We start from the raw sequence: 23033 nt of genomic DNA, 5'->3' as shown, positions 1-23033 counted from the left end.
CAACGAGGAGCTTTCAGTCGCGTGCTAGTCGTGAGCAAACCTTCAGTGCCTGTCAGGGAGGGCCCTCAGTTGATTGATTGATTGTGGGGTTTAACGCGCCGACGCAATGCAGGCGATGAGGCACGTCGTAGTGGAGGGCTCCGGATTAATTTCGACCACCTGGGGATCTTTAACGTGTGCCGAAATCTCGTACACACACGGGCGTTTTTGCTTTTCGCCTCCATCAGAAAAGCGGCCGCCGCGACCGGGAATCGAACCCGCGACCTCGTGCTCAGCAGCGCAACGCCTTAGCCACTGAGCCACCGCGGCGGGTGAGGGCCCTCAGTTGCTTAGGAGTGTAAAGCAAAGCAATTAATTAGCGTAAAGGTAAAGAGCCCTCATTACAATGTTTTTACCACATTACCAGCACACAAAAACCAGTGCCCGGTGAACTCACCAGATTTTGTTACCAAGTTTGTGCTGTCCTAAATAACTGTCCGCGACAAGCGAAAACACACAGGAACCAACGAACTTGGGTGCTAAATTTCTAGAATTTGGTGAACAAACATTAACGAATGAATTTTCAAAGAGTGCTACGACTGCTAATGATAATTCTGAGTAAAAGTTCATGTGGATTAATGATTACAGAATTCAGTAGCAAGTGTGTGCCTTCAGGTTCATGTTACCACACTTGTGTTGCATGTTGTTCGCTGGCTGCATATATTAATACATTAGCCCCTGAAGGGTAGCATAACAGTTTCGCATTACACCTATGGTACAGTTCTTCAGATGCCTGAACAGCTGCAGAAATATCATTTATTTTCAAAGTTGCTGTTGAATGATGTAGCGAACGTGTTTTTTAGACCAAGCCCATACCCAAGTAGCACCAAAACATTAGAAGAACGTATTTTTTTTGTTTGGTGCTAACGTTAGAGCAATGTTCTTAATGTCATTTTTTTTAATGTTTAACTAATGTTATCAAAAACGTTACAGTAATGTTTTGTCAAACATTTTTTAAACGTCCACAAAACATTTTTACAACATATTATTAATGTTAGTGTTACATTTCCCTAACGTTGCAGCGAACAAGCTAATAACGTTCAAAAAACGTTTAAAAACAATGTAAAACGTTACATCACATTTCGCCAAACGTTATGCGAACAGTAAGAAAGCATTCCTACAACATATAAATACTTTTGGAGTTACGTTTACCTAACGTTGCAGAAGCACCCTACAAAAACATTTAAGAACAACTAAAAAACGTTACAGTAACGTTTCGTCAAACATTATTGGAACTGTGAGGAAGCATTTCGACAACATAGTAATTATGTTGGATTTACATTTACTTAACGTTGCAGAAAACACGCTTGAAACAATATTTTAACGTTAGAAAACCTTTTCAGAATGTGGACCAGGAACGTTACAGTGACGTTTTGCCAAACGTGTGGAATGTGTATCGTGGAGCATTGTTTCTGTTATCCACGTTTGCCGGTTACGATATATTTTAAAGCGTTTTCAAAATAACAGGGAAAAGTGATATTTCAAATAAAATTTTATTTTATTTTTGCATGGTTACAACTTTTTTTTTATTTAACATTCCATTGCTGCTGCTGTGCAGGAGAGGAGGCTCCATCCAGGGGCTGGCTGCGTCTGTGTGGAAAAAGCAAACAATTCCTACTTCAGTCCGCTGCGGCGGTTTTTGCGCGAAAAAGTAGTCGCCGCCTAAGGATTTGTTTAGTTAACGAGCGCACACACGCACACACACGCACATGCACACACGCACGCACTAAAAGGAGAGTAACTGAACAAGCAGCTACGCAGCAACTCGTGCTAACCATATGACCAGAAGAAAGCAAGCGCACAATATTTTGGGTCACCTGACTCCCAACTTGAATCTCCTTAGTCAGTAACCTATACAGGTTAGTGACTATTCGTCAAAGTCGCTCGCTAGCGGAGTGTTGTGTCTTCTGCATGGTTCGTGTATTTTTATTAGGCAGAGATTAGGATGAAAATCATTTAAATATAAATGCACTATTAAATTTTGAGAATATTAGTTTATTGCTTACCTTGTGGGTTCCTGTAAGCCCAATATTCGCAAAGTGGATCCAGTCACCAATCATGTGGCCCGCTATCGACTGTGACCTGCGTCACACCAGCAGCAGCTGGAAAGCATAGGGCGCGACTAGTTATGGGCTGCATAGCAGTTCATAAATTGAACTACTAAAACAAATCAAAATACGCTCTCAGAAATTTTCTACACTCACCAAATACTATTCGGGAACGGATACTAACCTCTCGGACCTTTTTCTTCTTTTCTTCCTGTCCAACTGTATATAGATGACCGCTACCCCAGTCGAAACAACCCATCTGAAAATTCGCTTGGTTGTAGAAGCGACGTTTGCTCCTCCAGTCCGGCAGATCTTTCACCTAAAAAAGAACACAAAGTGCTACAGAGGTATTACAGATGGTTCACACAAAAGAAACACTCATTAAACACGAATGTGTATAATGGTCCAAGTTTACTTACGTAATAAAGGGAACCAAAGTGGGAACTCATAAACGAACAACTTCGATCCTAGTCTTTCTCAGCACTGAAAAGAGTTGTGTGACATGTTTAATACATGCTTGGAACAGGCTAGGGGAAGAAAAGAGGAAGAATTTGAGCATTTTACAACAACCCGGGCATTCTTCTTTTTTTTTTTTTTTTTTTTGCACGAATGCAGGAAGGTTCTGTTTTTCAGTCAAAGCCATGTGTATCATTACAGCCACTAAATTTGGTAGCGTTCACTTTAACCATGGTTTTTGTTTTTTTCACGCTCGGCGTTGTTACCGCGTCATATGAAACGCACCCTGTTATTCATCACTGCTGAGCCTTTACAGGATTTTTCAAAAGTTGGGAAGAGCACCTGGAACCACGGCTGTAAAAGCCTTTGATTCAAGCTGTTCGAAACCGCACCACCGATGAACAGTACTAGAACTAGCCTTTTTGCTCGAAGCATGTCGGTTTTATTTCGGCGAACGACGGCTGTGCATGATCAATGCGCCCCCAATGAAAGCGTGTTGGTTTCAAACTTCTGATAAAGTACGCGCAGTAGGCAAAATTCTGTATCCAGAGTGACCTCTTTTGGGCGGAACGGTTCCCTTTAGAGGGAGTGGGTGATCGCTAGCATGACCAAGTACCTCCCACACCTCTTAACCCCAATTCCCCCCTTCGGATCTTTATCGGCTTAGTTGAAAGTGGCACCTGCCCTGGTCATTCCAGCTCCTGTTGTGCTGTGCGTTATCGATTGAATTCGCTTTTCCATTTTGATTCGCTAAACCCGCTAGCCATTTACACAATATTTACTTACCAGTTTCTATGGTCTCGGGATTGGCACTCATCGTCGATGAACTCCGCGGCTTTCCCGGTTTGAGGGTATCTTGAAAACCATAGCCTGCAATGAAAGTGACTTCGACTCTTTACCAGCTGCTATTTACCAGCCTTTTGGGGTGCATTTCTCACAACTCAAGAACGCGCTATGCTGCTTTAATGCATTTCAAAAATGTAAGTCGAAAACGAACGCATGTACTCGAACAGCGCACTTTTTCCCACCCTCTGTGACACCTTCAGCCCTCAAAGTGCCCCTTTCTAACAAAGTTGGCTATATAGTCACGCAGGTTGTCTGATTGCTTACTCGCCAGCGAAGAAAGCTACGACAAAAGGCTCAGGTTTGCAGCTTTTAACAATATATCCCAGAAGTCTGACGAACTTTTTGCGATAGGTACACCGTCATACCGTCTAAGTTAACCAGCGGCAAAATAGGCTACCAAGGGGTGCGTTCTGACCTGTTCGTTTGCATTTGTATCGACTACATTCCGAAGTAGCTGCACTGGCTGCACCCCCCCCCCCTTTTTTTTTTTTTTTCGCGTTAAGGAACTCCGACGTTCCCAACATAATTATCGCATCGCCAGGCAATTAGGGGCAAATGTAATGCTTTTTTTTTCAAAATTCGCACAGCGAATTAATGTGACACGCACATTATTTTGTTTCGCGTGCCCAAGCCGCTACCTCACTTGACCGGCTGAAGTGAAGATCATTCGAGTGTGGGCGAGATTAGTTATCCGAATTCACTTTGCTTTGCACAAAGCGCGCAAAAATCGTTTCCATGCAACGAACAAAAATCGTTTCTTGCAACTTACCCGTAACATCGATTATTCCATCAATACTGCCTACTATATAGTTCAAAGGCCCGTTCACACTTGCGACGATGAGACGCGATTTCGGAAACTTTTGCCGCCCGGCGATCCGTTTTGTCGTTCGGTCTCGGCCAATTTGTCGCCGCGACAGAAATCGCGTTGTTCGTCGCAAGTGAGCAAGAAAATACTCACGAGTTGCTCCTGCACACCTTCCTTGTATGTCGCTCACATTGCCCAAACGCCGCCTCTGGCGCTTCGTTTTGAATATCCAGCGATAAACGGGTCTCGGTTGGACAGACCACGGAGAAAGATATAACACCATCGAACAGGCTACGACTGAACAAGCATGCGCTTGCGCATATACTTACGTCTACAACTGCAGTGTTCCAGGTAAACGATCCGGTGTAACGACTGGAGCTGGGTGCGCACGGCAGTGGCGAGAAAAGACCCCTTGAGCCCTTGCCCTTTTTTCTTTCCCTCTCATATGGGGCGAGAAGGCAGTGGATCTCCAAGCAACTTTCCGCAGCCGCTGTCTGCGGCTGAAACCTGTCTGAATGAACAAAAAGCCGTGGGGGGATGCTACACAAAGGAACGTCGCACAATACGACGGGAAACTTCTCCACCCGCCCTTGGGGACAGCGCCGCGAAGTTCGCCTTTTACATCGCAAAGTGAAGACAGCCTTACCTGCTCGTCTCAACGAACAGAATGAAGAGGACTCGCGAACAAGATTGACTTTGAACGAGACTGATCGTGATGCCTGGATCAAGGAACGCTTCATAACCAAACATGAAATACGAGTGGTGTAGGGAGAAAATTTGTAAAAAAACACCAGTGGCATTTTTTTTGTAAACTAGAACTTAAACATTTTGATTCACTAGTCAGAAATATCATGCTTCGATGAAAAAAGAATTGTGGGCAACTTAATCAGTCCGGCTGGTGCGTACGGAATAACTGTGTGGTCACATAACTACAAAAAAGGGGTTTTTTTTTAGTGCGAATGCACTTTATAAGCGACCCCAAACCATCCACCGCCAGCGTCGGCGGCGGCGTCCGCAGTGCTCTTTAAAGAAAAAACAGCATCCGGCGCCAGGTTTCGATCCGAGGACTTTGCGGGCCGCAGCGCGACGCGCTACCGACCAAGCCACGGCCGCGACGGTGATATCAGTGTTAGACGCGCCTTATATCTTTAACGCATTCAAACTACGTCGTCAGCGGCGTGCGTTGGCGACTCAGCGGCGTTATACGCCTCGAGCGCGGCCTGTAGGGGCGCCACTGAAATCCCCCTAGCGGCCCGTTTCGAAAGCAGCCGCGGGAGTCCCCGGCCCGCTACCCACTGTCGCCGTTGCTTTTGGGGCTCGTTCAAGGCTGCGATTTACCGTTTGTAAGCGTTCTAAATACCGAATAATGTAAATCAGGCACTCTGTTTGCAAGCGTGGTGTGTTTCGGAGAGTATAAACGTTTATGACGCCATCTTAGAGTTGTACAAACAGTCTGTATGAGTGCCAGGTGTGTGTCATAGGCCAGCGTCCCGAATCCCGAATCCGGCATATGCAAGCAGCTGATTGCAATTCCGCTGCCCTGAAATTTAGTGGCAGTGTCTCCGTAAACAGTGTTTCCTCCGATGGTCATGTTGCGGCCATACACTATGATGTAAATCGGCTTTGTGCGCTTACATAATCAAGCGGAGCACTCATGCCTGACAGCACGCAAGTTACGCTTGCCAATATCACATATCAGAAATTGATCAGTACCCTGGACAAGCCAATGCGGCATAAATTTCACAAACATTCTACGAAATAAGTACGATGGATAATGTAAAATTATACTCGGGAGTCAGCACGCGACGCCAAATTTAATGATGGGTCGTCTTGTCGCGAGGTGAGCGCTCGCAGATAATGTTACATTTATCCTCCACGAGAAGCGCGCAGGCGGGCCTATAGAGTAATCCGCGTCCGTGACTAAACTCTTCGAAACATCGTCATACGACACAGGGAGACTACAGATCTAACATAAACCGAAATCAGGGCCTCATCAGATACCACACTCTTCCAACGAGCCCGCGTGTGCGAGATTTTGGCGCACGTTAAGGAACTCCAGGTGGTCAAAATTAATCCGGAGCCCTCCACTACGGCGCGCCTCATCGCCTCCGTTGCGTCGGTGCGTTAAACCCTACAATCAATAAATCAACTCTTCCAACGACACCCTGTATCGCTTGTGAACTGCCTACCCTGTATTCTTAAAAAAATCCGTCCGCCAAATGGTCAGCCGTTCGCTGAAGGCGAAAAACAAATGGAAACTGAACACGCAGGATGTGTGTGTGATTACTAAAACGTTCATTCGATTATTTCGCTCCGCATTTGTAAACAACGATAGTTGAGCGTCCCCCTCCCTTACCCCTCCCCCCCCCCCCCGCATATCTTGCGAAATATCAGTGCATTTCGCACCTAGTTGTTCTGGTGAATAATTCCTTTATTAAACAAATGTATTTAGCATTTCCGAAGCTCCACAGTTTTTTTTTTTTCATTCCCGTACCACTATTCTATTTATTCCTGACTCGCAAATCATTCATGTTTCCGTGGTTTCATTAACGTATACCTTGGTGGGCACATAGTTAACAACGCACAGCGTTTGAGTATACTTAACATTTTCGCGTGGCTTATATTCCCATAAAAGGCACAAGTTATTGTCAGCTATTGGGCTATCACATCCCCGAAACATATTTTTCTATGACGTACATATTCGAAGCAAAGCCGCATTTGTTGTCTGCGCTGCAAAACGAACCAAATTCTTAGGGTGCAAATATCAGGTCTAAACGAGGCGACAATAAATGAAATTCACTTGTGCTGACGTCTTCGAAGGTACGTTGCTGCCGTCGCCGACGCCCGCAAGAGCGGCCAAGAAGCGCGCAGAACCGCCTCCCCGGGTAGCTCTTTTGGCGTTCGAGCGCTCTACCAAGATGCAGCTGTTTTTTTTTTTTTTTTTAGTGCCCTAAACGTGCAATTTGCTTACAGACGTCACCATAACAAGTTGTTTGGTGCACGGAAAGGCAAAGAGAAGCGAAAGAGAACCAAAATACTGCATGACCACGTATCAGCACGCAGCGCTAATCCCGTAAACGCCGCGGAGAAGAGGCGACAGGCGGCGCAGCGATCGCGAAGCTCGGGGCGAATAGCGGCTTGATAACTGCGTGGTGTACACGTGATACTACAAACCCGATGGAAGAGATGGAAGAGAAGGCGGCGAGGCGTTGGGCTGCGGGGGCCGAGCGCAAGCGCCGCAAGCGGGCCGACAACCGTGCATTCGCACTTTCACATTCTCCCCCTCGGGGAAATGCGGGGGAATTTTTCGTACATGTATGCTTTAAACAAGCGAGTTACCCCTGCAGCCTTGAGCACTATTAGCGAACACGATTACGTAATTTCTCGCCTGATCGCCGATAAAGCATGCCTTCGCCAGGAATGCCTTCGCACATGGAGTCCATCTCCCCCCCCCCCACTTCTTCCTCCCCCGTTAAACGGCTCCGAAAATTACATAGTATCACGACTAGAAATAATAGGATATCATTTCACAGTAAATCACGGAATATTACGCAAATTACGGGATATTACGGCCAGAAACTGCTCTTTCTAATGTTTTCTAAAATGTTTTCTGAGTGACTCTAGAGCAATCTCTCCCCTGCCCAAAGAACCACAACTTAATAGGAAATAAGCCGCAACGAGTAAAATAAATCTGCTTTATAATAGGTGTTGCTTGAAGTGTGTTAAAGAAAAACCTAACAATGAACACAAATCGTAAGATAAACTTTTGAAACGCGGCATTAATATAATAAAAAAATTCAGTAAGTGCAGTAAATAGTCATTCACGACATATGATTTACCAAAATCAAAATACAACAATACGTTCAAAGCAAATAAGGCATACAAGAACCAGACCGAAGTAGGTGGCTAGTACCAACAAATATATTTTACATGACCTGCTCGAGACAGCTAGCGCACCGCTGGCGTTGTCTTATTACCGCTGTTTCCAGAAAACTGCACGTGCACTGCTTGCGTACTCAAACGCTTCGTCGTAGTTTTCTACCGTCGTTGTCTTCTTCCATCGTGGCACGTTAGGAGCACACTACGAGTAACCATATCTGTTCTTCAAAATGTTTTCGCATCGAAATGCCTTTGAACCGAGAAGTCCGTGCATCGGAAAGCCCGTGCGCCGAAACGTGCTTCACCGAAATGTCCCAGACCCCGTCATAACAGTAACAGGGAGACACTGAGATCGGATGATTCGTTTCAAATTAGCTCGATGGCATAGGCGCCAACAAAGTGGGCGCTGAAAGGCTCGATCCCCCCCCCCCCCTCTTCCCTCACCCTCCCCATTTTTCGAGGGCTTCGTGTCCTTACGCCGCACACGATGATGGGAAAAATATGGGTACGCAGCTTTTCAACAACAAACGCAACTCAAGGTTTTAAACGAAGTTCGCGTAATTGGAGGCTAAACATTGCGCTTCGGCTGATTATAAGGACTCGAATACTTCCTAATCGTCTTGCCCTTGCCTGTGAGAAGAATTCGGGCTTTGAGTTAGCACAATGTCTGCAAGGCACAAAATGGGAAAAAAGGAGTCATTTCAATTACATTTGAACCAGGATGTAACTAACTTCCATGTGACGAATTCCTGGATTTAACAAAGTTTTTCAAATCCCCATTGCCAGCCTCATTGAAAACGATGCGTTTTCGACCTGACCTCTATATAACGAAGGCATGGCAACAGTTACACCTTCATGTAACGAATTCGCTACGCTGATGAGCCATCGTTTTTTGCACTTTTTCTGAAAATTGGCTGGAGATATGCACTATATTAGCGAACATTGCCCGCGCTGCAAACTACCGTGTGTTTCCAATGTGAGTGTGGTGTCGCTTAGGTGCTAGGCCCAACTGTCGGTGAGTATATTCGCGCGTCTCCACTGATTTCTGAGGTGTAGGTTCGTTGGTGATGAGTTCTGCTACTAGAAAGCAAAAAGATTTGTCTTTTCAAGACAACCTCGCAATGTCAGGTGCCGTCTCCGCAGGCAAGTAGGATCAACGTTGTCGTTCGGTACAGCATCCCAGCTAGCACCTTCTCAAAAAGTTTGAGTGCACAACGTTTGCTCCTTGAAACTGGTTAAAGCAGCGAAGAGTGTCAAAAGGCAAAATTGATAGTTACGTTACGCTTGCGAATACAGGGGTATAAGTGACCTTGATTCTTTGGACTGCCGTGTACTGAAAAACTTCGTGGAAAAGCAGAAGCCGCAAATAGAGCATTTTTTTCACTCTGAAATAAATTCTTGAAGGGAGAGTTCACTGTCCCTGATGTCAAGTATTCTGATTTATTTTCAGCTTCATTTACGGGTGCCTTAAATCGAAACTTGCATATAATGAAAACCTGCATGTAACGAAAATTTTGAATTTTTATCAACTTCTTTACATACAGGTTTAACTGTACGCGTAACTCTTATTTCGACGTGGTGCGTGCTTTTACACGGCGGATAAACCAAGGCTTGCATCAAAATTGACGAATTGATTACGTCTGCCGCAAAGGGAAGTTTTCAAAGTTTCAATTTCGTCGCCTAAATATTTTTATGAAGTTTCATCAAAGGTAATACAGTTGACAAACATTATAGCTTTTGCAGTGAATTAACAACACCGCAGCAGCAGACATCAAAATATTTAGGCAGCAATCGTGCCGCCAGCGCAGCGCTATGGGGAGGAATTGGAGCGACAGCGGAGTGCAGTTTGTTGTTAAAAGTTGAAATCCACTCTAGAAATACAGTTATGCGGCTACAAAGGAAGGCTGTACAGCTTGGTTAGATACTTCGCAAGGGTCCCGGTGCTTGATTTCACCTAGGGTCCACCGCCCATCGACATCATGAAGTCGATTTCCCGACTAAACTTATAACCAGGAGGCTAGCCGTTTGTAGCGCGAGCGTGAGCGTAGGGCATCGATAGTGAGCACTTACGCGCTCGTATAGGCTCAAGGCAGGAGCATGGATATATGGTTAGCAACCGCCACCAAAATGTTACAGAGAGGAAGACGTGAAACGAAGATGTATTTACAAGGCGTATTTACACCCGCCTTGGTGGCTCAGTGGCTAAGGCGTTGTGCTGCTGGGCACGAGGACGCTGGTTCGATTCCCGGCCGCTGCGGCCGCTTTTCCGATGGAGGCGAAAAGCAAAAACGCCCGTGCGTACGAGATTTAGGCGCACGTTACAGATCCCCAGGTGGTCAAAATTAATCCGGAGCCCTTCACTACGGCGCGCCTCATCGCCTGCGTTGCATCGGCGCGTTAAACCCTACAACCCAACAACCAACAAGGCGTATTTACATAACAGAAGGCTCCGCGCAGACCAAGAACGCCAGAGCTTCGGCTTCTTCCTTTTCAATACATGTACACCTCAGAGTCGATCTGAGCGCGCCCAGCGTGTTGTTTTGGCTACAATTTAGCACACGTGCGAGCAGGCTAGGCACTGGCGTTCGTGTCTTCTTCCTCTGTGGCTGATGCACCATAACAATGCTGTTGTACTTTATATGGCTAATGCGAAACAAAATAACGCGAAACTGAGGTGTCGCAGTTTCGCGTTGCATGCGCAGGGCAACTCTGGCTTTCACTGTAGGTGTGAGTTCGTTACAGATCTACCAAATCATCCAATGGGTGTTAATTCGATCGCCGCATTGATAAGAAGCAGCTCTCGCATTTTTGTTTTCTGCTTCAATGGCGCAGAATTTGCGGTGCAAACGTGACAGGAATGCAAAAATTACACATAACACTGTCAATTCCTATTCATTTTTTTCTATTCCTATTCATTCCTAGTCATTCATTCATTATTTCATTCATTCATTCATTCATTCATTCATCCTAGTCATTCATTCCTAATCATTCCTAGTCAGTTCCTAAAATAAATTTAACTTCATATGATGCTTACTGAAAATAGTTAAAAGCGTGCTTTCGTGTATATTTGAAGTAACCTGCATTTGACTTGCAAATCGTTGTTTCCCGGCAACAAGTGTATTTCTCGATGACGCAAAACACCTTCTGCTGCTCTGTGCTGTCGCTCTTTCTTGCGCTCGGTGCAGATGACAGAAAAGAAAAATACCAGGCAGCCTCACGCCAGAATACAAGACACAAGAACAGGCTTTTGACGCACTTCCCCTGCAGGTCTTGAGAGGGGGAGCAAGCCCCCACCCGCCGCGCGCACCCGCATGATACACGCCTTGCAAAACGAGGGGAGCGGCGGTGGGCAACAATAGGACTGGTCATAAATGGGACCGGTTGTAGACGGAGCTATTCCTCTGAGGGAACAAAAGGCAACTGAGGGGAAAGCCGCCTTGCCTGAGAAATGTTTCGCGCGGACTCGCAGCGGCCAAAACCACAACTGATGACACGATTGGCGCTGTAATTTACCCTCCTCAACACGTTGGCTTGCCCATGTCCTGGGCTGGGCTGGGCTCATAACACAAAATAAACACGCACGCATACACTTTTGCAACATTTGTCTCAGCACATCTCCGGCGGCGTCCAAATGCAGTCAAGCACTGAAATAATGTGGCTGCGATTTTTAAAAGCATTGGCGTAGCCAGGATTTTATATCGGCTGGGGAAGGGGGGGGGGGGGGGTTGAGCCGCCAGAAGTTGGCCGCGGAAGACACGCCAAAGATAGCAGAATCGGTGGCGACACGCCGACGGCACGAGATGCAAAGTTCTATATATGTGAAATAAGGAAATAACCCGAAATATCCTCCCCCCCCCCCCCCCCCCCCTTTAATATGTCAAAATGGTGAAGAGGGAGCCAGAAGAACCGACCGGTACGTGCTGGAGCCTGGAAGCGTTATCTGGCGCGTGCGATTCACGTTCGCGCGAATCACCCGTCCTGGATGACCCCCCCCCCCTCCCCCTTCCCACTTCCCTCACGAGAAATTTCGGGGGGAGGACTTGTTTTGACCCCCTGTACCCCTGAAGACTTTGGTAAAAGCCAGTTGTATTGTGCAATTAGTTTGAACATTTCGCTAATGCTTCAAGCATAACATCACCCTGCCGTTGTAACATAAATGTTATGCTTATGTTCAGATTTATTATGTTACCTGACAGTATTACCTCGAGCATTTTAATAACGTTAAATTTCTAAAATTACTTCAACGTTATGCCTTGAACATTGTAATAATGTTGCAATAAAGATGTTACCTATAACGTTGCTTTGCGGGTACTTCTTAACATTATAATAATGTTTACATTTTTACATCCCATTAATGTTCTGCCGTGAACATGCCCTGAACGTTATTATAATGTTTCAATTTGTACATTACTTTAATGTTGAGTCCTGAGCATTTTAATAACGTTACCATTTCTAACATTGGTGATAAGTTGTTTCCTGAACATGTCCTGAACGTTATTATAATGTTTGTATATTTACATTACTTTAATGTTGAGTATGAGCATTGTAATAACATTAGTATTTCTAACATTGGTTTTAAGTTGTTTCCTAAACGTTAAGTAAATGTTGGGAACAAAACGTTAACATACATGTTTGTTTTCAACGTAAAAATAACGTTTCTAACATAACATAAACATTGAATGTTTTTTTTAAACGTTACATAAACATTGCCTCGTAACATTTAACGTTATTTAAACTTTCGCAACTTCCAGATAACGTTATTCTAATGTTCTGTGCTACTTGGGTAAAACTATGGGCGTTAACGTTAACATACATGTTAACATACGTTGAAAATGTTAACATACATGTTTGTTTTCAACGTAAAAATAACGTTTCTAACATAACATAAACATTGAATGTTTTTTTTAAACGTTACATAAACATTGCCTCGTAACATTTAACGTTATTTAAACTTTCGCAACTTCCAGATAACGTCCCATTGGACCATAGATATCCGTAGGATGTCCGTTTTACAGCCGAACGTCCAAGTCCCGCGCTCGACGTCTGGCGGACGTACTTCGGATGTATTTTTCTGGGAAACGTGAACGTCCGTTCAATTTGTTCCGACGGACGTCCGAGCTACGTTTGTGCATGGACGTTTAAGGCCCAACCACATGCACGCGTAAAATCGACGTACTCACGCAACGACGTACGCCTGCGGCGGCATACGCCGCTGCCGTTACGCCGGCCGACGACGTCGGAGAGGGCGAGTAACCACATATCGCCGCAACGCGCGCGTAAACCAATGCGCCGCGCAGTGTGGCTCGACTACTTCGGACTCAGCTTTGTGGCGACCAGTTCAACTACATTTTAACTCAAATAAAGCAAATATTGCCTATTCTCACAAATATACGTATATTTAATACTGAAACAACTAAAACAGTTCTCGGGACATTAAAAAACGTTAAGGATTAGTATGCATACTTGGCAGGCACAAAACCAACGAATCCCTTCCGCTACATTTGGCGTAAAACTGCCTTGCTCCCATAGTTGCTCGTTGCTTCGCGTGTTTTGTCCGGTTGTTTGGTCACCGTATTTTACAAATTACTTCGTTTTATCGCATAATAAATAGTGAAGTTAGCTTATTTATCAATTCACTGTCTTGTTATGCGACCTGACTGCCGATAACATCACCGCCAGAGGTGTACGTCAACACCGTACGCCTGAAAGTTTGCGTCGATATCTGGCGCGCTCTGACTTGGGCGTAACAAGCGCGTACCAATGCATTCGGCGTACGCCGGAGTACGCCGGTTCCTTACGCGCTTACGCCGGTTTACGTCGTTGCGCGAGTACGCCGGTTTTACGCGTGCATGTGGTTGGGCCTTTACTGTGGTCCCATCAATAAAGTCCGCTGGACGTACGTCTGCATGGTTGAAGCAATATTCCGCAATCATGTTAATAACTTATCGTAATTAGCCCCGAGTTAATTATGCTGTCTATATTCTTGCTTCCTGCAGCGGGAGGCAAAAATTTGCCAGCTCAGAAAGCAAAGTTGTAGCCCTCGCGCAACAAAACACTCGATGCGGGCTGAACGAGTCAACTTGATATATGATATAGTTATGTTCGAATTAAAAAAGGACAGCAGATCTCGTAAAGTTTCATAAAAACAGTTGTTTAATTTGCTGATAATTAAATTTTGTTTGTCTTTTGTGCGATGCGAAGCCAACACTGTGACAAGCCACGTCAAGACGTCAAGCCGTATAGCCAAGCCATAGCCATTCGCTTATGTGTGCGAGTTGCGAAGCAACTAGCTTACCCTGCTGCTTTCTTCTAGACATCTTTTTGCGTCCTCAATGAAAGGTAAGACATTTTTATAAGTGCCGGTGAGTGGGGAGGGGGCGGGAAATCGTCTTTAGCTTTTCGTGTACTGCAAACGCCGTACGCTGTGCCGAAGTTAGGCATAACGGGCTTAGCGCGTTTTGAATGACAGTGCCAACGCGCTCAGGGAATCATCTTTTCTTGGCAATCATAGGCGCGATAAATTAGTTATACCGTTTCCGTAAAGCTATCAGCGGTGCGTGCACGTGCTCTCGTTGAAAGACACAGTCGTTGAGTGTGCCGGCGTTCGCATTCAGCCCGGCGCTACCTACGACGTGGTGTGCGCAGTGGCTACTTTTACGTCCACTCAAGTTTACGAAAAGGGTTGTAACAATTTTTACTGTGTGAGCTCGTTGCGGAGATGCGTTATGCATTGGCCTTGAGTTGAAATGTAGGAACGGTGTTGCGAAACGTGTAAAAAGCCGTACGGTGCGTTTTAGGTGGGTGATTCCACGACCCTAGAAGAGAGGACGCGGCCGTAGTGTTTACGCCGAGGTGCCCTATAGTGTGGCTTATGCCGGCGAACGCGGCGAAGTAAATGCATTTTGCTGACGTGAGCATGAAGCGTGTACTAATATACTAACCGTGCTTGCTGTATGCGCTTGTAGACGCACGTATCCGTCAATACCCGCCGCGGTGGTTCGGTGGCTAGGGCATAGTGCTGCTGAGCCCAAGCACGCGGGTTCGATTTTCGGCTGCGGCGGCCGCTTTTGTGATGGAGGCGAAAAGAAAGCGCCCGTGTGTACGACATTTAGGCGCACGTTAAAGATACCTAGGCGGTCAAAATTTATCCGGCGGCCTCCACTACGGCGCGCACACCTCATAATTGATAGATGCCGTCAAAGCGCGTTGGTGAAAACGTATGTTTATATTGTAGAATATTCGGCGGGCATAGAACAGCTTTGCTCGATGCAACCGAGAAATGCAGTTTTTCTTTTTTTAAATTAGGCTAGGCATTTGTTCTGCAGTACCCTATCCGCAAACTGCTTATGCTAGTGCACAAGACAGTACAGCTTGTCAGTGAGATCGAGGGCATCTAGCGAAGCACTGCGAATCCTACCAGTTTCAGCTATCATTTGGCTTTGTAGAGGTTTTCAAGAGTCAAAAATTTAGTTCGCCATGAAGTGATGACAGAAGCATGTTCCGACATAAAACCACAACAGTAAAGAATCCCCAATGCCTCGTAAAATTTTTTTGAAGGGTGCAGTCAAAAGTACTTCAAACATGATTGGTATTTGTTGGCATGCCACTACATTAGTTGTAGAGTCGAGTCAACCAAAATAGTTCAAAAGCAGGCTAAAATTCTTTTTGTGTCTAATAATCTAGCCGTATATAGGACAAAAACATGAAATTGTTGCTTTTGGTTTTGCAGGTGCTGACCGAGGAGCTGGGGAAAATTTTCAGCCAAGATGTTCCTGGCATGAAGCACGATGAGCACGTGAAAGGTTGTATTTACATTGGAGGTTATAAAGTGTTAAATAAAGAATTTTCAAGCTTTGCGACTTCGTTTCATCTAGTTTGCATGCCATACTTTGCAACATGTAATCTGCAGTGTGCTAGATCTATTTCATTCAGCAAAATACTTCACTTTTTCAAGCTGTTTGTTCTTTAGCGTGCATTGCTGGAAGTTTTGTCTTACGAATTTAATGGAAATATCCCAAACATACTCTGTATAGATTCATAAAGCTGAGTAGTGTAGGTTTCAGTTTTCTATAATAAACTTGAGAATCTGTACTTGCCGTAAATTTCAGCGCTTTATTGATTACATGCCTTGAAGCACTGCTCCAGCTTTAAGAATACTCGATACAAAAGCCCCTTCTGTAGCTTGTTTTGACAAAACCCTAATTATAAATGCTTGTACCACGCACTGTGTAGGCTGACAACTCCACACACTATTCATATTTTTCTTGGCAAGAGTGGGAGCAGTGATGTTTGCAGTAGCATAATACAGTGGAAAGTTGCGAGCTTATTATCGTAACCGCTTTTCAATGCGGAACCATGTGTGCACTGCGAGCTGTCATGTTGAAGCATCCTGTTCACCGAGTTGGTAACTGCCTACTACAACTTATTCATATTTATGCTGACGCAAAGCCCGGAGTGTATGCATAGTCCTTATTGAAAAGTCGTGACGATAAGCTTGCAACGTTCCACTGCATTATACTTCTGTAACATCACTGTTCGTGCTCTTGGAAAGACATATGAATAGGGTGTGGAGTTGTCTATCCACAGAGTGCATGGTGCAAGCATTTATAATTAGCGTTGTGCCAAAACAAGGTACAGAAGGGGCTTTTGTATTAAGTATTCTTAAAGCTGGAGTAGTGCTTCAAGGCATGTTATCAATAAGGCACTGAGGCTTCCAGCAAGTACAGGTTCCCCCTGATTCGAAAAATTTTGGACTAGAAGCGGACGTCTGGCGGACATCCAATATCCGCATTTTGTTATCCCCTGGACGTCCCCTGTACATCTCGGTTTGGAAATATCCGATTTTGAACATCCGCCGGATGTCGGGAAATCCGGCTGGGACGTCTGTCGGATGTTCGTAGGATGAGCAATTCCTTTGCATCGGACCATCCCACGGACGTCTGTTAAACGTCCGCTGGCTTTCTGCGGATGTCTGACGGACGTCCAAATGTCCGACACCGGATGTCCAACGGATGTTCGATGGACGTCTGTGGTCCACTGGGGTTATTCTAATGTTCTGTGCTACTTGGGTAAAACTATGGGCCCGTTGCCTCCGGCAGAAATGGGAAGTCCTCTAAACAACAACACCCCGAAAGCCAACGTAAAAGTATTTACTGCGGTCACCTCCTACACATTGAAATGGTAAAAACTGCGAACTTTTTGCGCATGTACTTTGATTCCCTGATACTAGAAGTGAACTAGCGCTAGTCCCATCTGTTCTTCCTTTGCCCTGCATCGGTTTTTTGTGCCTAATTCTATTTGTACGATGAACCAGGTCGCCCAACAACAAGTATTATGAAGTAAAATACTTTTTTCAATCAGCAGTACAAACAGCCCGTTACGCAAAAGCAGTGCTTATTTAATTATCGTAACATTTAAATCAAGAAATAAAGTACAGGTCCTCTTCTGAAGAAGTTAGGATAAACGCAAGAGTGAAACTGGGTCGTTCCACTTATCACAGTCCCACCAAGGGCTTGCAGTAGGCCATTAGTGGGGCGCTACATAATGGTGCTCAAGCGACACTTGTGCAGCCTCGAGCAGCCATCGTCAGACTTTTCCACCTTGTAGAAGTACTCGGCGTAGCCATGGCGCTGGCTCAGAAGCCGTAGGAACTCTTCGTCGTGCGTGATGACGATCATCTGGAAGTTGCGCTGGCGCATGCGGTCCTGGACGATCTTGGCCAGCGAGAGCGCCAGCCCCTGGATGTTGCTGCGGTCCAGGTTGGTGGTGGGCTCGTCCAGCGCCAGGATGCCGCACTTCTGGCAGAAGGTCTCGGCCAGGGCCAGCCGGATGATGAGCGATGCCAGCACCTTCTGGCCGGCACTGCAGCGGCCGCGCATGTCCTGCTCCACTGTGCCCCTGGTCATGACCACCCGGTAGTTGTACGTCCGCCGGGAGCTCTCGAGGCCCTTTTCGTCTGTGTCCGTCTTGATCTGGATGTAGTCGATGTCGTCGACGCAGTAGGTGCCCTGCCAGAGCTCCTTGATGACCCGGTTGATGTCCTTCATCTTCTCCTCGTGGTACTTGAGCACGGCAAAGTTGAGCACCCGGTAGTACATGTCCAGGTCCCTGCTGATGTTGACGTTCATCTCCGTCAGAGCCGTCATGTACTTCTTTCCAGCGTCCTTGAAGTGCCCGCTGAGCTCCTTCTTGGCGGTGTCAATCTTCACTCGGAGCTCACCCGAGTGAAGGTTCGAAGTAATTCGGCGCACCTCGTTCTCTGTGTATTGCAGCTGCTCCTTTTCCGCTCGCAGCTTCTGCTGAAGGCCGCGCTCCTGGTCCTGTTTGTCTTCAAGGGCCCTCCATGCGGCGCGCAGCGGTTCCAGGCTCTCCTCAATGTCGCGGATCGTCTCCGCGCAGTCCTCGAGGCGTTGCTCAGACTTGGTGACCTCCTCTTCGTACTTGTCCGCCTTCTCCTTGTTCGCTCGCAGGTACTTCAGCGTCTCCTTCATGGACTTGGCGCCGTTCGCGAACTCGATCTTCTGCTTGCGAATTTGCTCCAGGGTCTTGATGTACTGCGTGGCTGCGAATATGTTGTCGAACTTGGTCTTCAGTGTGCGGCTCTCGGACAGCGGCCAGTTCGAGTCTGACTGGTGATAAAAGATAACGTTCTCCAGAATGGCGCGCGGCACGCCCAAGAGCTCCATGACGGTAGCGCCCACGTCGAAACATTTGGGCGTGGCCGTGGTCCTCGAACCGTCGCTGTTGTACTGCACGAGAGCAGTGTCGACGGTCTTGAACCTGACGCTCGCCTTGTTTTGTTGCAAGAGGAAACTTCGCGTTAACACGTTGGCGCGGCCCGTGACGTCGATGAACTTGAGCTTGATCTGCGCGTTGACTTCCATCTCGCGATTCAGCTTGGGGTCGTGGATGAACACCTTGCCCTGGCCCGGCGGCAGGTCCCCCGTGGTCGCGTTACGCAGGCACTCGATGATGGTCGTCTTGCCGGTGCCATTGCTGCCCAAGATCAGCGTGAGGGGCGAAAAAAACGTCATCACCTGTCTGTCGGTCTCTCGTGGACCGAAACTCCTGATGCCCTGAATCTGCAGCTTCTCGAGCATCGACATTTTGCGGCTGTTTAGGGAAATGCTGCTAAACAAGCGCACAGTTTCAGGTAAGACTAGAAATCGACATTCCCGCGCGGTTTCTACAAATCGCTCGTGCGGCTTGTCACTGCACGCGCCTTTCTGCTCTTTCGAATGGAAACTGAAAGCGCAAAATAGACACGGACAAAGAAAGGGGCAGAGACACATGCGCAGAGACACTTATAATCGCCTGAGATAACAGAGTTCTCTGAGATAACAGAGATAACAGATAACAGAGTGAGATAACAGATAACAGAGTTTTTGAGAACGCAGTGCCTATTCTGTGGACCAGTCCACAGGATAGTGTTCAGCTTTATACTGTGGACCAGTCCACAGGATAGTGTTCAGCTTTATTCTGTGGACCAGACCACAGAATAATGTTCACCTTTATCCTGTGGACCATTTTAGGCGGCGCTTGGCGGTGCTGTTCGGCGCGGTCGTGTCGTGCAACATTTTTTTTTTTTTAGATACATATTTCAGTTTCGTAACTGCGCCTTCCAGGGCGGGCGCTCCGGTCGCGTGTTGCGCGGTGTCGGCGGCTGCGTTGACGGTGTGCGCCGGTCCGCTGAGCTGTTGCGGTGTGTAGTGCATGCGTGTCTGCTCTACAAGTTTCTTCTTTTCGCGTGCGAGAACCTTGCTTCTTCAGCGCGCGGTTGTGCGGCCACTTAGCGTTTTCTGCGTGGTTTGTCCACAGGTTTGTGATCTGGTTTACAAAAAACCTAGGCTATGAACCTAGTAACACATATTTTTGATGCCGATTTTGAACGTACTGCAACATTTTTTTTAGCAAGCCTGCCCCGAAGTCAACTGAAGCCACGCCAAGCTTGTTGTTCTATAATAAACATTGCGACTACATATTACAAAGTTCGCGTGAGACAAATACGGCACAAACTGAGCGTCCTGTAGCGTTAAAACGGTCGGCATCATGTCATCGGGAATTGAAGACGTTTCTTTGCCCGCCTAATTTTTGTGAACGTGAACTCGGCCGCATTTCGCCGCATCGTGGTCGTCGTGGTGTGGAACGTAGGGCTCGCCGCTTCGGAAGTCTTTGTTGATTTCGTGTGTTCTGTTATGCTGTGTACTAAATGCCTGACGACGACATTACGCTACCTGCATCGCTTGCTGTGCGTAAAGGGGAATGCTGTTCTGATTAACGGAGTTGAAACCGTCGGGGAGGGGGGGGGTGGGGGGGATAGAGGTATACAGCTTTGCTATAAAAGTATCTTGTCTTCGAAGCACGAAGCGTTCTAGCTCGAGGCGTAAAGGAGAGTCTCTGTGTTTTTCTTTTTTTTACTATGCTTTTTTTTCTTTATTGCATATAGAACAAACAGGCACGTGAATGACTACGACGCTGGTTTAAAACACATCAGTGTCGGTTTAAAACCCGCTCACCGAACTTTGGTGGTCAAAAACTATCATACACATCGAAAGAAGACAATTCTTCTAAAATTGGTAACCACGTAAGCTCCGGGCACTGCATATTAATTACGCGTTACGAAGCGCTCTAGCGCGAGGCGTAAACGAGTGGCCGGGTGTTGTAGCACCGTGACATGAGAGGACGATTACGACGACGGGAGATGCCAGCCCCAGCCCTTATAAGCGGCTCGGCCCCTAAAAAGAAGTAGGTGCCAACAGAAGTAACTGGAGCATGGGAGCTGTGGCCGAACCGCATAGGAGCACCGTGTAGTTGCACCGGCGGTAAACGAAAGGGGCAGAACACGCATGCGCGCCTGCCGACGGTGATAGCATTAAGAATTTTTCGGTTTTTCTTCATTAGGCTGCTTGGTTTTATTAAAAGCTTTTTAGCAAGAGATTTCTTCCTCGTTCATTTTGTAAAAGACATAAGCATGTGCCCCATGCACAATGCATGTGCTCAGCCATCTCACAAGCGTCAGCTGCTTAAGTGGGCTGGGAAATTATATGTACTGTTCCTGTAAATAAAGATTCCTATTATTATTATCCGCTCGTACAGCCGGCTGTGAGGTAGGTCGGGGCGCCAAGACAGCACATGAAAGAAAACAGCGTGTTTACGGAGTCACGAAACGTTTTCGTCCGCGGTCGTACAACTGAATGCACTGAAGAGGCAAAGTTCTCGCACAAGGGTAAAGACAAACGCAAGCGAAAAGAAGAAACTTGTAGAGCAGACACGCAACTACACACCGCAACTTAGAGCTCAGCGGACCGGCGCACGCCGTCAACGCAGCCGCCTAAAGTCCCTCCAACTTGCGACCAGAGCGCCCACCCGGCAAGGCACAGTCGGCGCAGTTACGAAACTGAAATAAGTATCTAAAAAAAAAATGTTGCACGACACACACGACCGCGCCGAACAGCACCGCCAAGCGCCGCACAAATAGTCCACAGGATAAAGCTGAACATTATTCTGTGGTCTGGTCCACAGAATAAAGCTGAACACTATCCTGTGGACTGGTCCACAGAATAAAGCTGAACACTATCCTGTAGACTGGTCCACAGAATAGGCACTGCGCACAAAGAAACAAGCTTCAAAACAAGACCAAGATGGCGGCGATCGGTCGGCTGCTTCGCCCGCGGGGCGCGCGGGAATTTGAAGCAACTTTTGCCCAATTCGGGGCATTTCGTGGCCCTCGAGGCGTTTCAAAACATGATTTTCGAGTATTTCCCGATGGAATTTCGCGTTGATATTTTGAAGGCAGGTGCTTGAAGGTACAATAATTCCAAAAATTGGATTTTCTCAAAATCGATATTTTGGCCATTTTTGACCATTCTAAGACCCGCGTCCCCCCTTAAGTGCAGAGCACTTTAGGGGCCCACCTTGCCGTTGTAGCTCGTTCACCATCACAGTGTCTAGCCACTGCTGGAATCAGGCGCTGCAGCGATGTAACGGACCCATGTATAGCCTGTGACAGAGGCTTCGAAAAACAAGCCGTTTATATAACTGTTCGCTTAGGTTATAGTGAACGGTTATAGTCAATCATTCGCTTATATAGTCATAACCGCTGGCACTTGTCACATATCTCCCCGTGGTTTAGTGCAAAGAAAACTGCAGGTACATTTGAGGCAAAATCTGTGTATATAACGGGAAGCCCCCCGCGTTCATTTAGGTAGGAATGCCCATTGGGTTGGTTTATACGATAGTAAGCGAAAAAAGTGGCCGCCAGGAACGACGCATTCCAAACTGCACAGTAAGGTGCTGGCACGTGGAGATGAAAGCAAGCACAAAAAGAACAAAACTCCCACTCGAACTGTTCCAGGCAGGGGATGCGCTAGCACTGCAAAGGCGGGAAATTTGAATTGCATTGTACAAACCTCCACTCCGTTCATCAAGAGAGGGGTGAGGCAGGGCGGCGAAGAGTGTGATGGGTGGTAGCAGGGAGCGGATAATGGCGCCACAGCCCATTATGGCGAATCACTGCTCTGCACTTCCGACAGCTTTCACTTTGAGTGGAACAGCCTTAATTTTTCTCTTTCTGTTATAGTGGCAGCATTTTTGAGGCAGCCAAAATACCACAAATACACTATTTCTGCACGCAGTGCTTGTTGTGCAAAGTCCTAATCCTGCAGGGATGAGGACTTTGTTGTGCTTGTTGTGCAAAGTCCTGCAGTGCTTGTTGTGCAATTGACCTAATATGTAAAATGTTAACCTGGGAGAGAGAGGTTTGCTGGAAGGGAGTAAAGAAGGGGCCCGATAGATAACAGGGTACAAGATAGAGGACAAGAGAAAAGAAATAAAATATGGGAAAGGAAAACCAGAACACTCAGTTTGTGTGAGTAGAGCTGCGTAGTGTGATGAAGCAGTCTGAAGATTCTGCTATTCTAAATTTTAAATTGTTTCAGTGCTGCCAGTCTCGTCCAGATAAT

The 23033-nt window shown here is 46.6% G+C and overlaps 1 protein-coding gene and 2 long non-coding RNA genes across 4 annotated transcripts; 1 reads left to right on the top strand and 2 right to left on the bottom strand.

Annotated features, from left to right (window-relative positions):
* Window positions 1–1544: 1544 nt before the first annotated feature.
* On the bottom strand, window positions 1545–5390 carry LOC144138244 (uncharacterized). 2 transcript variants are annotated; one of them, XR_013315849.1, is made up of 6 exons: window positions 4348–5390; window positions 3330–3413; window positions 2507–2570; window positions 2272–2406; window positions 2046–2141; window positions 1545–1629 (listed from the first exon to the last, which is right to left on the bottom strand). It is a non-coding gene; the product is annotated as an uncharacterized LOC144138244 (long non-coding RNA). The 2 variants fall into 2 exon arrangements; XR_013315850.1 differs by having other exon boundaries at window positions 4524–5390.
* An 8938-nt stretch (window positions 5391–14328) lies between these two features.
* Window positions 14329–15929, top strand: LOC144138245 (uncharacterized). The gene is made up of 2 exons (XR_013315851.1): window positions 14329–14412; window positions 15803–15929. It is a non-coding gene; the product is annotated as an uncharacterized LOC144138245 (long non-coding RNA).
* A 1520-nt stretch (window positions 15930–17449) lies between these two features.
* On the bottom strand, window positions 17450–19519 carry LOC144138241 (uncharacterized). The gene has a single exon (XM_077670429.1). The coding sequence runs from the start codon at window positions 19362–19364 to the stop codon at window positions 17610–17612; it is 1755 nt and encodes a 584-aa protein (XP_077526555.1). The 5' UTR covers window positions 19365–19519; the 3' UTR covers window positions 17450–17609.
* Window positions 19520–23033: the final 3514 nt, after the last annotated feature.

The sequence above is a fragment of the Haemaphysalis longicornis genome, unplaced genomic scaffold, assembly GCF_048455015.1.
Source record: "Haemaphysalis longicornis isolate Haplotype H1 unplaced genomic scaffold, Haemaphysalis longicornis Haplotype H1 scaffold_5, whole genome shotgun sequence".
Taxonomy (NCBI): domain Eukaryota; kingdom Metazoa; phylum Arthropoda; class Arachnida; order Ixodida; family Ixodidae; genus Haemaphysalis; species Haemaphysalis longicornis.
The sequence above is the reverse complement of the archived record's forward strand: the minus strand, read 5'-3'. Positions and strand labels throughout refer to the sequence as shown.

Excerpts from the sequence above, each read along its gene's own strand:
- LOC144138241 (XM_077670429.1), bottom strand. The coding sequence starts at position 19,364 with ATGTGTCTCTGCCCCTTTCTTTGTCCGTGTCTATTTTGCGCTTTCAGT.